Source organism: Carya illinoinensis, chromosome 11 (genome assembly GCF_018687715.1).
Source record: "Carya illinoinensis cultivar Pawnee chromosome 11, C.illinoinensisPawnee_v1, whole genome shotgun sequence".
Taxonomy (NCBI): Eukaryota; Viridiplantae; Streptophyta; class Magnoliopsida; order Fagales; family Juglandaceae; genus Carya; species Carya illinoinensis.
The window spans coordinates 11,250,478-11,266,662 of record NC_056762.1 but is presented as its reverse complement, the minus strand read 5'-3'; the positions used below and the strand labels follow the sequence as shown (position 1 = coordinate 11,266,662).

General features: G+C 36.3%; 1 protein-coding gene across 1 annotated transcript; it reads left to right on the top strand.

The window, feature by feature from the left end:
• Positions 1-459: 459 nt before the first annotated feature.
• LOC122281450 (succinate-semialdehyde dehydrogenase, mitochondrial) lies at positions 460-15,981 on the top strand. Its single transcript, XM_043092933.1, has 20 exons — positions 460-727; positions 1,004-1,117; positions 1,996-2,095; positions 3,793-3,841; positions 3,989-4,076; positions 4,220-4,330; positions 5,354-5,416; positions 5,552-5,662; positions 6,166-6,231; positions 6,357-6,434; positions 6,529-6,606; positions 7,990-8,056; positions 10,761-10,846; positions 10,966-10,998; positions 11,104-11,136; positions 12,071-12,171; positions 13,903-13,988; positions 14,192-14,298; positions 14,383-14,460; positions 15,634-15,981. Exons 1-20 carry the CDS (start codon positions 482-484, stop codon positions 15,670-15,672), a joined length of 1,734 nt encoding a protein of 577 aa, XP_042948867.1. The 5' UTR covers positions 460-481; the 3' UTR covers positions 15,673-15,981.
• The last annotated feature ends 204 nt before the right edge of the window (positions 15,982-16,185 follow it).

The following is a 16,185-nucleotide window of genomic DNA, read 5'->3' as shown; positions in this document are numbered from 1 at the left end:
AGGATTACGTGCCATAAATGTGTATATATTTTCTGGAAAAATATAGTTACAAGCATAATTGTGTATTAATTTGTGTATCAATATGACGTGATTGATCAAAAAAGATTTTATTAAAAATAGTGTTAACTTAAATTTTAAATATGAATAAATCAGTATTAATACATAAATTAATACACGACTGTGATTATATATAATAAAACTCATATTTTCTTTTATTATAGGTAATTGGGAGTCTTGCAGGTATTTGAAAATCAGATATGAGAATGGAGAAATCGAACGGAATTCTGCTGTCTTCTTCGTCCCGTATTTCTTCTTCTATTTTATATTATTATTATTTTATTATTTTATTTTTTTTAAAGCGCCGCACGTCAGCGGCCTGCCCAATTTCGTGCACAACATCGCTTACGTAGCAGGATTGGATGGTAAATATTCCGTTCCATGCCTATCTGTTACTCGGGATGGACACATAGGATTTAGCTACATGGAGATCTCCTTCCTGACATTGACAGCAGCGAGGCCGCGAGTAGCTCAACTCACTTTGAGAGAGACAGAGAGAGAGGGAATCGTCGGAGAGGGAGAAAAACTCAGAAAGAAGGCGAATCGAGAGATGAGGATGTTGAAAGCTGCACCTATAAGCATAATGGCAGGCCGATTGACCAACCTTATATCGCGTCCCAAGTCTTTCGTTTCCGCGCGCGCATCATCCGCTCCTCACATTACTCGCCAGGCAAGCCACCATACCCTTCTGTATCTATCGGTATTCCTGTATGCTGTATATGTCCATATATGTGTGTGAATGGAAGTATGCATGTCGTGGCATGAAATTTTAGTAATGCTTTCCCCAATTTGGCTGCAAACAGACGACGAAATGATGTCAGCTCTAATCACTTTTGCTCCGATTCATCTTGTTTTTGTCTGGAATTTTGTACGTTTTACATATTTTGTCATCAAGTCATCGGTATAATTTTCAGATACGTTAATAATGACAAAGTTTTTATATCAGATGAGCACGGAGGCGCAGAGTGTTGCTTCTCGGCTCAGTAGTTCCGGATTATTGCGGAGCCAGGGGCTGATTGGAGGGAAATGGGTTGATGCATATGACAAGAAGACCATCAAGGTCTGCCAGAAACTGAACATGTTTGGTTCTTATTGAATGCATTAATCATTGTAGTGAGTTTAGGAGCATGTGCAGATTGTGTGCCGCCACCTCTAGCACACAAGGGGGAAATTCGGGCGGTGTTTTGGTTTCAATTAACATAGCAACAGCTCGATGCTTACTTCGATTTCTCTTTCTTTCTTGCAACGAGCAAGAACACCGGATTTTTTTTTTTCTTTTGTGATTTTTCTTTTTGTACAAGCTGTTTGTTTGTATGTTAGTATCTCCAACCTCCAAAATATTCGGTGGGTTTATAAATATTCATTTTCTGGAGACTCATGGCAAGTGTTATTCCTGGATATTTAAGGTATTGGATTTTGATTCCGGGTACAATGCTTCTACGATTATACCTTAAAGCTCAAATGGATAAATTTTATCATCATAGACATATGTATTTATATAAAGGTTTTGTGCAAAAAAGTAATAAATCAATATACGGAAAATTCTTAAGCAATTTCTCTTTCTATTTTCCTCTGCAACCGGCTGTCTTGTTTTTGGTACAGTATGAGAGCAATCTTAAATACTTCGTCCTTGTTTTCTTCTTCTCCGTCTTCAGTTTCCCTTGAAGATCCTTCAAATCCTTATTACGCTGGCAGTCTTCTTGTTGTTAAATCTCCCTTGTATTATGGGGTTAGTAACCAAAATAATTCAAGATGGCTTTATAAAGGGGTCAGATCAGAAGTGAGCACTCTCAAGCAGTACAGATCAAGATAGTGATTTATCATAGCTACTCTTTGCTTGTTCTTTTCCGTTTTGTCCAGATAATTGTTATTTTCTCTGGTTTGCTTCAAAGGTGCCAATTTATTAATGAACATCCCACACATTCCATGTCTTGGTAGGTTTACAATCCAGCAACTGGTGAAGTTATAACAGATATTCCATGCATGGGTGGGAGGGAGACGAATGATGCGATATCTTCAGCCTTTGATGCATTTAATCGTATGGAACTTTAAACTGATATGCATTGATTATATTCTATACCTGAGTTTGGCATACTTGTGCATCATGTTCAAGGTATCTAGTGGAAATAGGTGTTAAAAGAAAACTTCAGAGTCATGAGATGGCATCAGTCAGGATGCTTTTGCAGCTGCTTCATGCTCATCATGTCTTTGCATGGGTGGTTTTTAGAAGATAGGGGGATGATATATCTTCAGTGTGAAATGTTCTAACCCCAATCCAAAAGCAGAAGCAGCACTTCACCCATCCTCAATTAATTATTTATCAGTGACTTAGAAAGAAGAATTTTAACCCATATGTTGACCTAAATGTTGGTTTGGAATGACTATGAGATTCTGACTAAACTACATATAAATGAAAAACAAGAAGACCATAAATTGGTTGTTGGTCACTTGGTCTTCAAAATTATATTAGTAATTTGTTTGTAACCAATGAATAGGTTGGAGTTGAATATGAGACAATATGTATTCTTTTTATAAGTAATTAAGATTTTATTCAAAATAAAAAGGGCAAACCAAGTATACAAGAAACTACAAGAGATGCATCTAAACATATTAGGTACATTGGCAAAAATATAAGAAGCCACCCAAAGATAAAGTTTTGAGGAATTTGGACAAAGTTATCTTATTTGATGTGATCTGGCCACATATGCTTCCAACTAGCTGATTGACTCTCAGTCTTCTCAATAATAGCATCCCAAATAAATTTTTGCCTTGAAGGGAGCTCCTAAAGAAGCACTAGATATTTCAATGGTAATGACAAGGCCCTACAACCAAGAATACTTGTCAACTCCTTAGCATTGAATTGCAGAACATCAATTTGTTGTCCGCAAACAAAGTGCAAGAAATAATAATCTCATCATCATTGCTTGTGAAAAACCGATAAAAAAAAATCATCATAGCTTGTGAAAAACCCTAATTGTGGATTCCAAATACACCTAACAGGGTAAATAGGTGTTTGAATAAATCACAGTGAAAGAATTTCCAAAAAAAATTGGTGATGAAGTGGAAAATCTTTGAAGAACCCCATAAAGGCAAAACCACTTTGAGGTAGCTAACCGAAAGAAACCAATCTGCTAGAAGAATTCAGTTGTAAAAATAGTTCCACTTACAATTTGCTGTAACGAACTCTCACTGTACCAGACAAGCAACCCACTTACACCTAATTGACCAATTGTAACAGGTGTTTCAAATTTTCCTGTCTCCCGATATATCTTACTGAGAGCAATCTCCCAATAGATAGCCTGATTGACCATACCCCAAAAAAAAGTGGGGTGTCACGAACATATCTAATACTTAGAATGTAAAGATCGGAGCTTCTTTTGATTGACTTTGATCCCTGTCCTTGTTTCCTGAAGCACAATTGTTTCGAAACATTTTCCTGCATCTTTTTGTTTGTATATTATGAGAATCGGTGGTGATAATAATGTGATTTTAACATTCTCCTAGGTTAGAGTTGATATCAACTGGATGGGTTCATATTAGATGATGGAATAATGACTTGTGTGGGTTTTTGTTGTGTGCAGACAGATTTTTAAATGCTGTGTTTCAGTGTTATGTGTAATTTGTTATATGTAAAATCTAACAGACTGAGCTTATTCTGGATATTATTGACCATGTTGGGAAAATAAGTTGTTATTTATTAAAAAATGTAACATATTTACATCTATATCTGTGTAGCTTGGAGAAAACTTACTGCCACTGAAAGGAGCAGATTTCTAAGGAAATGGTACGTTTGCTATACGGTCAATCTTATACATCTGGTTCTGTAGCGATTATTCAAGTTCTTGTACTTCAATCCTGTCCAACAAGGCTGGCCAGAAGAATTTTTTCTCTTATAAATTTTCATATTAGTTTGTTCCAAATTAATTTGAAGGTATGATCTGCTAATTGCTCACAAAGAAGAGCTTGGACAACTTATAACCTTAGAGCAAGGGAAACCTTTAAAGGAAGCCCTGGGCGAGGTATCTCAGTCAAGCTTTTGCTTTCATATCTTTGAGCACTGACCTTTCGAATTGTATCTTCATGTTTTCCTCACATACTATTTTTTTGGCCGCATAAGTTATCAATTATTTGCAACATGTTATATGATAGACTCAGTTTATAGGTTAGCTATGGGGCCGGTTTTATCGAGTTCTCTGCAGAGGAGGCCAAACGTGTATATGGTGATATAATTCCATCAACTCTTGCTGATCGTCGGTTGTTTGTTTTAAAGCAGGTGATCTTATCCTTCCTTTGATGTTTTGTTTATTTTTATCCTTTATAAGATAAATACTTTTTGTACTACTCAAAGTTTGGTTATACATATAACGACTGTTCCTTGCTTGAGTTTAACTTATTTAAAAATGGTGTAAAAAAAGGAGATGTCCAAATATTACTTACAAAAAAAAAGGAGTTGTTCAAATGGTAACATTGAAAGAAAAGGGAAATTATATTTTGCACCTTCAAACTAACACTCATTTTGCAATATGGCCACTAAACTGCTTTTTTTCATATTGCACTATTACACTTCCATTTCGTTTCAAACTTCACCCTCTGTTAGTTGTTTGGCGATAAAATGGATGGAAGTGTAATTTTCTGAACATCAAAATGGACGAAATGCCCCACTTAAAATGGAAGTATTACGCTACTCCACTTATTATTGCACAATGTAATGTAAGTGCATTTTCTTCATTTTACATCCAAAAATGGCACTTCCATCCTTTTTAATGCTATTGACTGGCAGAGGATGCAATTTGAGATAAAATGTAAGTTTGATGGGGCAATGTGACTCAGTGGTAGTTCATTGATCACATTACAAAATGAGTATTTGTTCGAGGGTACAAAGTGTAATTTCTATCTGAAAAAGGGAAAAGTAAGGATATGACATGACTGTTAGGGATTTGGATCTAGCTCAGATGTAAGGCTGAAGCTTCTATGCAGAATTACCTGAGAGTCCATGTCTAGTATCCCTGTTTTCCATTCAGTTGACAGTGCCTTTTCTGTTTTAGTAGTGTAACCCTTCCACTCTCTTAAGAACTCTTAGGATAGTGAGGACTTATTGTATGAAATAATTACCCTCCATCAGCCATGAAAGCATAAACATGATATGAAAAAAACAAATGCTTGTAGCTTTTGATAGATGGTTTTGGCATATATTTTTTGTAGAGATTTCTTGATGTTGCTTTCACGAATATACAAATTGTTATATTCTCATTTGAGACTATATTCTATATGCACTCTTGTAAATTTTATTTTGCAGCCTGTAGGTGTGGTAGGTGCGATTACACCCTGGAACTTCCCCTTGGCTATGATTACTCGGAAGGTCTGCTTAATTTAGGATCAGTAAAGTCTAATATCCTCTGGCGTATCTTTTGTTTGGTATTTTTAGGAGCAGATGACTTTTTTAATAAGTTAATTTATTTTTGAAATCATCTGTTCTACGTGTCACTTACATCAGGTTGGTCCTGCACTTGCATGTGGCTGCACTGTTGTCATAAAACCCTCTGAACTTACACCCCTCACAGCTTTAGCAGCAGCTGAGCTTGCTCTTCAGGCTGGAATTCCACCGGTAATTTTGATAATTTATCTGCATGTGTGTGTGTGTGTGTGTACACGTATATGCATGGAAACACAGATTGGTTTGGTTCAGGTTGCTATGATTCAAAGTGTTTTCAAATGTTTCTTTAATACAAAAAGTTTCACTCTACTTACTCCAAGATGGTTTCTGAAGATTAACTTATCCTGAAGGACATTATTCCAATGCCTTAAAATTAACATCAAGGACTAACTAATTTAAAATATTAAGGAGTAACTAATTAGAATTGTAGGTCAGACTCAGGTTGCAGAGGCATTGGCCTATGACTTACCAGCCTTTATCCAAACCCCACAATTGAAATTCCAGAAATTGACTTTCCTAATGATGATTCACATTGGGTTCAGCTAACTTAGCCAATAGGCTGCCATTGTTTCTAGAACATTGCTTAGCCTATTGTTTCTTCTTTAGTTGACTATGCCGGCGATTTCTTTGTTGCTTCATTTGTTTCTAATGTTTGCTCGTTTGTAATTGTTTAGGGTGTCGTCAATGTGGTTATGGGAAATGCTCCTGAAATTGGGGATTCTTTACTTGCAAGTACACAGGTTTTTTCTACCTTTAATATATACCGTAATCTTCTCTCCATGTGATATAATGATATCCACATAGAGATAATTGGTTATCCAAGCGACATAACATTATGTGCTCTTGTTTAATTAAATTTATTCAGGTAAGAAAGATCACATTCACAGGTTCAACAGCAGTTGGAAAGAAGCTGATGGCTGGTGCTGCTGGCACCGTTAAAAGGGTATGAATAGGAAATGAAATGAGCATGTGGTGACAAAATTGAATACTCAAGGAGTCGTCATGTGGCTAATTTCCCTTGTTCTTGAATTTTGTAGGTTTCTCTTGAACTCGGTGGCAATGCGCCCTGCATAATCTTTGATGATGCAGACCTGGATGTGGCAGTAAAAGGAACTGTAAGTTAGTGTGTTTTTCCTTATGTGCTGGTTGTAATGGTGTTGCTTCCCTCTTAGCTATTACATGAGTCCACATGGATTTGGAGTGAGCACAAAACTTTTTTTTAATGAAAATTTGACATCAATTTATATCTGCATTTAACTTTGATGATTAAAAGAGGTATTTTTATGGTGAATTGGCATTTTTTATGTAGGCTAGTGGTGAATGGATGGATCATTTACTCTTTTTTTATTCCGTATTGCAAGGCTGTTATGCCCTTTATATTTACGTTGTTTGGGGTTCATTGGGTTATTCCCGGGAACATTATTGAAGTATATTGATTAAAAACACAAAGATTATTGAGGTATATCCCCTTTTTGTCTGTCGTAGCCCCTTCTTTTGTCCTGCTGATTGTCTCTCTCTATTGTTTTCTCTTCAGTTGACCCTGACAAGATTTCTATCCACTTTTCCCACTAGCCTCTCAGACCCACATCCCATTATCTGAAACCTCCTATTTGGGTCATCTTTTATATGGTTCCGATCAGCAGATTCTGTTCAACTCGCTATAGAGTTAGTTCCCTCTAGGTTCGGATAACCTAGAACAAGGGAAAAATGCTATTTCCTTTAATTCCAGAGTTTTTCTCAGCTATTTTGACAAGTGTTGAATTGAATTGATGCAAGTGACTAAAACCGTTTGGAGTTATAGGGCTGTTATTACTGGGTTTGGACATGGTTGTTCTTTTGACTAGACCAATATGTTGGTCCCAGAGGTTTGATGTGAGTTTGAGGTGAGGATAGTTTACACATATTGCCTGATGATCGGAGATCTGGATTTTAGAAGATGGATATGAATAAGGAAAGAGGACTGGACCTGATTATGTCCAAATGTTCTTAGTGAGCACCATTCTATGTTTTGGGTAGTTGTTGGTAGTTTCTTGAGTTGGGGCGGCTATTAAGGACATGTGCTTGGCATCAAATGGACTTGTGATTGGCATCAAGTGTTAAGGGCCTTCTATCAATGTTAACCTATACTTTTTGTAGAAGAAAAAACTTTACCTGAAGATGGGCAATTAAGTAAGAACTTTATTAGATCAGAACGAGAGGGTGATGGTGTTATTTTCTTTGTTCTTTATACTTTTGTCTCTCTTAGATTGAGAGGGGGCAAGCATAAAATCTATTGCTTCCCATCCAAAAGGTAGAAGCTCAAGGTTAGATCTTTTTTACCATGCACTCAGCCCCCTGGTCTTTTTGGTGACTCAACAATTCTTGTTCTATTCCTTTAAACATGGATAGGTAGTTGATATCATTGTTCTGTTCGATGGTGTTTATCCTTTACTTTTTACATTCTTTGTAGGATTGATTATTTTGAGGATTGATTAAATGAGCAATGCATGTTGTTGCAGCTTGCAGCAAAGTTTCGTAATAGTGGACAAACATGTGTCTGTGCAAATAGAGTTATTGTGCAAGAAGGTAAGGATGGAAAGATATTATTCACATTTTTAATGATTTGCCTGGTTGATAGCATTCTATATTTGTCCGCTTGTAGATAGTTGTTAGATTTGTGAGTAAACTATCAGTTTCTTGAGACACAGATACTATGGATGGTTGTGGGTGTATGCGCACCAATATTGTAAGCATTGTTGCTATGTATGCACTGAACTACAGCCGCATTTTGAAAAAAATCATAAGATTATATAGTGAAGTTGCTACAACTTTCTACTGTATAGGGAAGTCCTTGGACAAGAAGTCACCAATTTGCATAGCAATTGTGGTTTTGGGGAGAGGTGAACCACTAATGAGTGTAGGGTTCCATATACTACATCAACCCACAACTAAGCTCAACTAACGGTGTAGGACGGTGGCTATATGTGGCCCACATATATGAGCGTATGGTTGTTGGAAAGTTGAAAGGGGACATGACCCTAGATAGGGTCGAGTGGCTGAAAAAGATTCATAGAGTGGACCTCAATTAGGATTAAGGTTTAGCTGCTTTATATATGTGGGCCCTCAAATATTATCTGTTTGAGCCAAGACGTGTACCTATGAGGTTCATCTAACGAGAAGCTTTGGGTTTAGTTACGGTTTGGTCTTAGCTCTGGTTTTACAAGCGGTTTTTCTGTCTATTAGCCAATTTGTATGATGAGTTTATGCCGCTGTTTTTGTTACAGTGGGTATTAGGTTGTCAAGTCAATTGTCATTCTAATTACAAAAATCTAGTTGCGCACCTATGCTATGCACGGAAAAATTGTTAACTTCAAGTTTTGTTTCTAATATGATTGTGGAGTTTTCTGAATGTAACATTATTCAGTTATAAATGTAATAAATAATATATATAGGAAAGAAGATAAAGTGTTATAAAGGAAAGAAGATAAAGTGTTATAGAGGAAAGAACGCAAAGTGTTCCAGACTTTTAGCATTTTAGATTGTCCAATATTTTCTGACATGACCTTTTAAATTATAATAAACTTAAATGGCCAAATTCTTGGTTGTTTAATAAAAGATTGGATGGCGTGATTCAATAGGAGCAAAGTTCCTACTTTTATGTTTCTGTGTTATAGATGCTGGTTTGGAGGAGAAGTGGGAACTTCGTTCAAAGTAAATGCTGTTTGTGGCTTTTTGTATTGGATAGGGAGGTGGCTGTATACCATAAGCTGCTCTTATTCTAGAATGAAAGCAGCACTAAAAAGTGACTGAAGTTGTAGGATAAGCCTATTTGATTTTGCTAGTACTGTGCATCTAACTGGTAGAAGAGGTCACGAATTTTTTTTTTGATAAGTAGAAGAGGTCACGAATTATGCCTCAGTCAACCCTTGATATGATTGATGTTATTAAATTCATTAATTCAAGCTGCCAAATATCTACTGATATGCATGAGCCTTTTGCATTCTCTACGGGGTGAGGAGCAAGGATAGACGTAGTGTATAGACTCTTTCAGGGTCCATTAAAAATAAGAATTCCTGTTGTGCCCCTCTAGTGTTCTGGACATATCTAGCTTGTATCATCTTGTTGAATATATTCATATGTTTGGTGTGCCCTCTTAATTGGGTATTACAATTATGCTTGGGATAGTTTCTTCTTTTTAATTTTCTGTAATTGTTTGTTAATGGAACATATCGCATTTGGCAGAAAACATAATTCTAACTTAAGATTGTATATGATGACAAGTTATTAGAGTCTTAGTGGACTGTTAGTTTATACTGGGAACATAAATTAGTTAATCTAGGGGAAGCAATTGGTACAGCATGATTTTATAGATGGGAAAGAGTTGGATTATAAGGGTAAGGAAATGGTAGTAGCTAAAGCACTTGGTTTTGCTCCCGCAGAAATGAAACACTGTTATGCCAAAGAGAAGCTTCTAGACTTGAGTTGTTGACAATTAACAAAATGTACACAAACAGACAGGCCAATCTAATTTGTCTGCTAATTGGACTACAGATGTAGGAAGACTGTAAGTTTGGAGCGGTTGTAGCATAAAGTAGTTTTTTTCTTTGATAAGTAGCATAAAGTAGTTTATTTCATGTCCATTTTATCCTCAACAGCCAAAATGTCAAAGATTTACAGGTTCCTAGGAATTAGGATAAAATTACCTTTTTTGAAGGGTTGTTTTATCCCTTTCAATTTAGTGTATGGTTGCTATTGGATTTCAGAAGTGAACTCCCATATGATGGATGAATTGTAGTTTGAGATGTATTCATATATTTTTGGTTATCAGCAAATTGCACTCATATTAATTACTTGATGCTTACTAGCCCCTATGGGTTGGTTTAAGTGGTAAGAGCCTTGGCCTGGTGGTATGCTCCCTCTAGGTCTAAGGTTTGAACCGGTGGGTGCAAACAGTTTGTAGGGGACTAGTGGAATATCTCTTTGAATTACCGGAGGTGGACTTACGGGAAATTCCTTGCTAAGGGCCTGTGCACCCCCGGGTTAGTTAGGACTTTATTCCTAGACACCCGGTGCCATTACAAAAAAATTGCTTGATGCTGACTTTATTCTTTTTCACACTGCACACAATTGTGATAAAATGTACATCAGAAAAATATTTGATCAGAAATTCAGATACTTTTCCGTACATGGTTTTAACTGGTTCATCTGTCTGGATTTATTAAACAAGTATGGTTTTCCTTCCAAATATACTGTTTCTTTCCATCTGCAGATCACTAGCTTCGCTTTGCAGGTATCTACGAGAAATTTGCAAATGCTTTTTCCAATGCTGTCGAGAATCTTCTAGTTGGGGATGGCTTTACTGAGGGTGTGGTTCAGGTAGTCTTTTGTGCATTCTGTGTTAAATCTTTGCTATTGAACTCTTTTATTTTCTATATCACATGCCTTGGTCTGGAGATGATATTCCATTTAGTCATTAACTTTTTGTTTCCTCACAGGGTCCTCTAATCAATGAAGCTGCAGTTCAAAAGGTATGTTTGCTTGCAATATTTCCAGTTTCCAACAAATATTGTGATCTTGCAGTCACATGAATTTCAATATTATCTGGGCCCCTTTTGGTTTTTTTTTTCTTGCAGGTTGAATCGTTTGTTGAAGATGCAATTTCAAAGGTTTGTCCTCTCTGCTATTCTGTTGAATTTAGTAATTGCTGACTTGGAGTTTGCCATATCTTATTAAAATTATGTGATTATCTTACCATCCTTGGGTGCCTACTACAGAATTTAGGCGTCCATGTGTCATGTGTGAAAGATCCACTCTTACTTGGGTACTAGTGTGACCTCGGGCAAGTGGAATGAACTTTAAATGTTGGTGTTGAAGCTGTTCAATAAGGCTATATTTTAGTACTCCTCCTTTTAAAGGTGTAATTTTTGGGGTTAACCTGTTACGGATGTGTATATTTCTGGGGTAGGGGGTTCTTCATCCTTTGGCCAAAAAGGCTACGTTTTAGTGTTTAATGGATTGAATAGTGTTCTTACTTATGTGTATCATATAGGGTGCATTGAGTAATCTTATTTTAGTTCGCATAAACTAAAATTGGAAGTTGATGATTGGCCAGAAAAATGAAAAAGAAAACCAAAACTTTACACAGAAGATATTAGACTAAATCGAAACATTTTCTTACTTTTGGCACTCTACCAAATTTGATCAAGAAGGTTACTTGGTGATTGTCAGGAATCAGAATCATTTGGAACAGTGCATGACGTTCAAAATGCAGTCGTTTTTTTTACAACAGCTTTTCTCTTTTCCATAACTCTGCAATAATACCACGAGTGAAGACAAAAGATAAAACTCTGCTGCTTCATTCATTGTGGTCTTAACTTAGTGGAAGAAAATAATATATACCGTCGATTTTCCCTTTCACTTCAAATTAATGGCTGGAATTCTGGAAAGGACATTCAGTTGGGTTTATATTTTTCTAAAATTAGATATATTATACACGTAAAATTAATGGCTGGAATTCCGGAAAGGACATTCAGTTGGGTTTATATTTTTCTAAAATTAGATATATTATACATGTATCTTAAATTATGATTTTGTTTGAAGGGAGCAAAAGTCCTACTGGGGGGTAAAAGACATGGTCTTGGCATGACCTTTTATGAGCCTACAGTGATTGCCGATGTCAAGAGTGGGATGCTTCTATCAAGGTAAAAAGTTATTTTAAAAACTAGTACATTTTAGTCATTGCTACCTTTCACATTCTTTATTATGGGGCTAGATGGCAGTTATTGTTGTGCATGCATATTCAAAAGAACCAATGTTTGATATGATATGGTGAACTCTACCACAGCTGGGTCATAATAGTGAGCATATGGGTGTCATTTCTTTTGAATGTCCAGGACAAGTTTCAAGAGGTAATGTGCCAACTTGAACATGATCTGTTTAGAGTGTCAAATTTCCAAACCATTTCAAATTTCTTACAGGGAGACATGGCCTGTATTACCCATTTCATATACGGACTAGAATTTTGGTTCACACAGTTCACCTATTAATCTGACATAAAACTCACCCAGTAATGTCTATAATCTGTTGTGTTGAATATTCTATTTACACTAATGGACGCTTTCCCTCCTGGTATATGTAAATCCAACATCTCTTACTTAACCGCCCTAAAAATGTGCCTCGTGAGTATTGCTACTAAAAATTTGGTTGAAAGCATTCTGTATAAAGTCAACCTAGCTGTCTGCTAAATTTATTAAAAAGGATATGGTCATTGTAAGTGTTGGCATGGGCAATTAATTGTGTCAAATATGGGCTATTCAATATGCATAAGATGAGCCAACCCAACTTAGGTGCACACAAGATTAGGATTTTAGGTCAAAATCAATCCTACTAACTTGAGCTTTGACTCTAATCGTGCCAAGAATTGCCATCTCTAATCTAGATGGTAAGTTTAACCCCCATGGGTTGGCCCAAGTGTAAGGTCCTTGTTCTTGGGGGTATTACCCCCCAAGATCTAAGGTTCGAACCCTTGGGTGCAAATGATTTCTAGGGACTATGCTCATAGGTGAAAAATTGAGGGTTTACTTGATCTATGTGATGTGTGTGCATTACAAGGTTAAGGATTTAACCGGCTAAAATATATATTTTGTTTGCATGGTCCTTGAGGTTCCTCGTCATAAAGAAAAACTCGTGGAAACTACTCACTAGAACTTGGATGTTTTGTGGTCATAAATAGAATTTATCTCATTTGGGCATGTTATCCTCGATTATTTATTATTGATTAATGAGTGAAGTTGGCTTAGCTAGCTGTACGTAATCACCCAGGTCTTACAAATATTGATTTTCCCGAGCTGCTTTGACAATTTTCTTTATTGAGTCAATTCAATTTGATTGTTAACCAATCCTATTAGCACAATCAGAGAATAAAGTTGTTGAAATTTAATTGAGAGTTGGTGCTTATGGAATGTGAAACATTTGTACATGCTCACTGGATCATGACGACCTGCAATCCAGTATTTTTATAAAAATACTTATAGAAAAGTATTTTTATTAAGAAATATATCAAAAACGATTATGAGTTGGGTATGTATATCCATATATTTCAGTACACTCATTACTTGGTTTCATAGCAGCTGGAGATCTTTTTTCTTCAACGATGATTTCAGTCCTAAGAGTAGCTCAAGTTCTTTGTATTGAATTATTGTGGATGTGTTACTGTATTCAGCTACTGTTTTATTCCTTGCTGCTTCTAGAGCACAGATTGTTTTCTCCCGTGATAATGGGTTTCATGAGTAGATTGTTCATGTCGTAGCAGATATTTGTGGGTATGCAAAGTTCTGATCTGATTATGTACTTAAATTTTTCATACTAAATCTTTTTATTAGAAGGATTTATTTGTTAGTTTTTATGCACTTTTGCATTTTGTATTACTCTAGGGAGGAAGTATTTGGACCTGTGGCACCCCTATTACGGTTCAAAACTGAGGAGGAAGCTATCCACATTGCCAATGACACCAATGCAGGTTCTTTTCCGGACGTGATATATGTCTTAATACTTTAAATTCAGAACACAGGAAAAACCTCTCTCTCCTGCCCCCCTCCTTCCCTGGTTCATTAAAAAACCATTTTCACTGCATGTCCGGTAAAGTTTGTCCATATTGACTCAAAACCTTCTAATTTCCTCCCCCAATTTCTTGGTTGGCTGTTTTTCTGTGTGCTTTTGTAGGTTTAGCCGCTTACATATTCACAAACAACATGCAACGCTCATGGCGTGTGTCTGAAGCTCTTGAATATGGACTTGTTGGGATCAATGAAGGCATAGTTTCAACAGAGGTTGATCTCATCTCGTACTTACCTACAGATTAAGAAATATTTGTAGATAGCTTGTCACTGGTATGTTTCAATGCTTCAATGCAGGTTGCTCCATTTGGAGGCGTTAAGCAGTCTGGTCTTGGACGGGAAGGTTCCAAATATGGGATGGATGAATATCTGGAAGTAAGCTCACTGCAAATGGGGCCTTTTAATGCAACTCTTCCTTTTTTTTTTTTTTTATATATATATATTTTTTATTTTGGGGGGGAACCGCTTCGCATGTTGTGTTTTTCTGTGTGTCCACTTTTCCCCAATACCCATTAATTCTCAATAATTTGCTACTTATCAAATAATTATCTAACTCATGATGGTAACTGTTTTTTTTTCCTCTTTATAGAAGAAAACATATACATTTATTTATGTGCATATTTTCTTTAAATGATTGCAAGTGGCTGCTTTTGATATACACCTTAAGGGAGAACTTCAAATCTTTAGGGATTTGCAAATTGCTTCTTTGGACCAGCTTTAGATGCTTGTCAATTCAGCGACATTATTTCCCTGGAGTAGAACACAAGACAGAAAATCAATTCATTCTCTGTGGACTCCTTCATTGAGAACCGTATCCATTCATTGCTATAATCTGTGTATGCAAATATCAATAATGGCTGTCCCACATGCATTGTGGCTCTCAATCTGTCTCTGTCACAGTTGTCGTTAACCATTACCAGCAAGGCTACCCTATCCGTAACCTCTCTGTTATTCGAATGTATCCAGCTTCATTCTCTCTTGCTGCATGAAGCATTTCTTCAAACTCAAAAGTTGGAATTCAAGGCATCAAACAATAATCTAAGACTGCCTATAACATATGAATCTCTCCTTTGATAGTTGCCAGAAAAGCTTCATTTATTTCAGGAAGCATTTATTTCTTACATTATAATTGCGTTAATTTATGCTTTACCATTCTATCACCCTTATATAGAAGTTCCAACCAGATATGTCCTTCACTGTTGAAATCAGGGGTTAAATATAGCACGTACTCGAAAAAATGACTGAATTACATTTTAACACGAGTGATGATATGGCGTTTTTCTTGATGATGGTGAAATGCAATTTGCACTTATAATTTGTTGTCATCAAGGCATCTTCTTGTATTATCTAATTCTAGCACATTGGAAACAACACTAAATGGAGCAGTAGGAGGTTATTTTCCCTTGGCTTTTTTATCCCTGCTCGAGTTGTAGTCCTGAAATGATATATTAGCTGAAAAGTTTGGTGCTTCCTATAAATGCCATCATACTAATATGCTTATACGTGTGTGCTATCATTTTGAGCCATCTTTTCGTACGATTATTGCAGATGAAATATGTGTGCTTGGGGAATATGAACAGTAATTAATGTGGAAGGTCTGCGCTTGGAATGTTGCCTAGCTTACAGCACAATGTTGGAGCACCCTTACCTCTTTCTATCGATCTGAATGATAAAATGTCTTGTCACATTTCAAATGTGGGTTGATGGTGACACTGCTGCTCTTAATCTATGGAAGAAATGAGAGTGAGATCTTGAACTTTTGGCATGCTGTAAGATGAGTAACATATAAATCTTTACACCATGTATCCAGTGAATTTTACCTTAATAAAACGGTTTCGGTGCTGCAAAGCTGAGTTTTGGAAAAATAAAGAAGCGGTCCTTGGTTGTTTGTGTGAATCTGTTTGTTTATTAAGTAACGAGTGCATCTTGTAATTGTTTGCACTTGTTATGCCATTGCATTGTGTTGTGTTGCATATAATCACTTTTGTGTACTTTTTGCGCATTCCACTTATGTGATTGGCTAAATCAGTTATTTTATATTAAAAAAAAGTGATGCAATCAATCATATTAGTAGAGTGCATAATGTGTATAAAAAAGTGA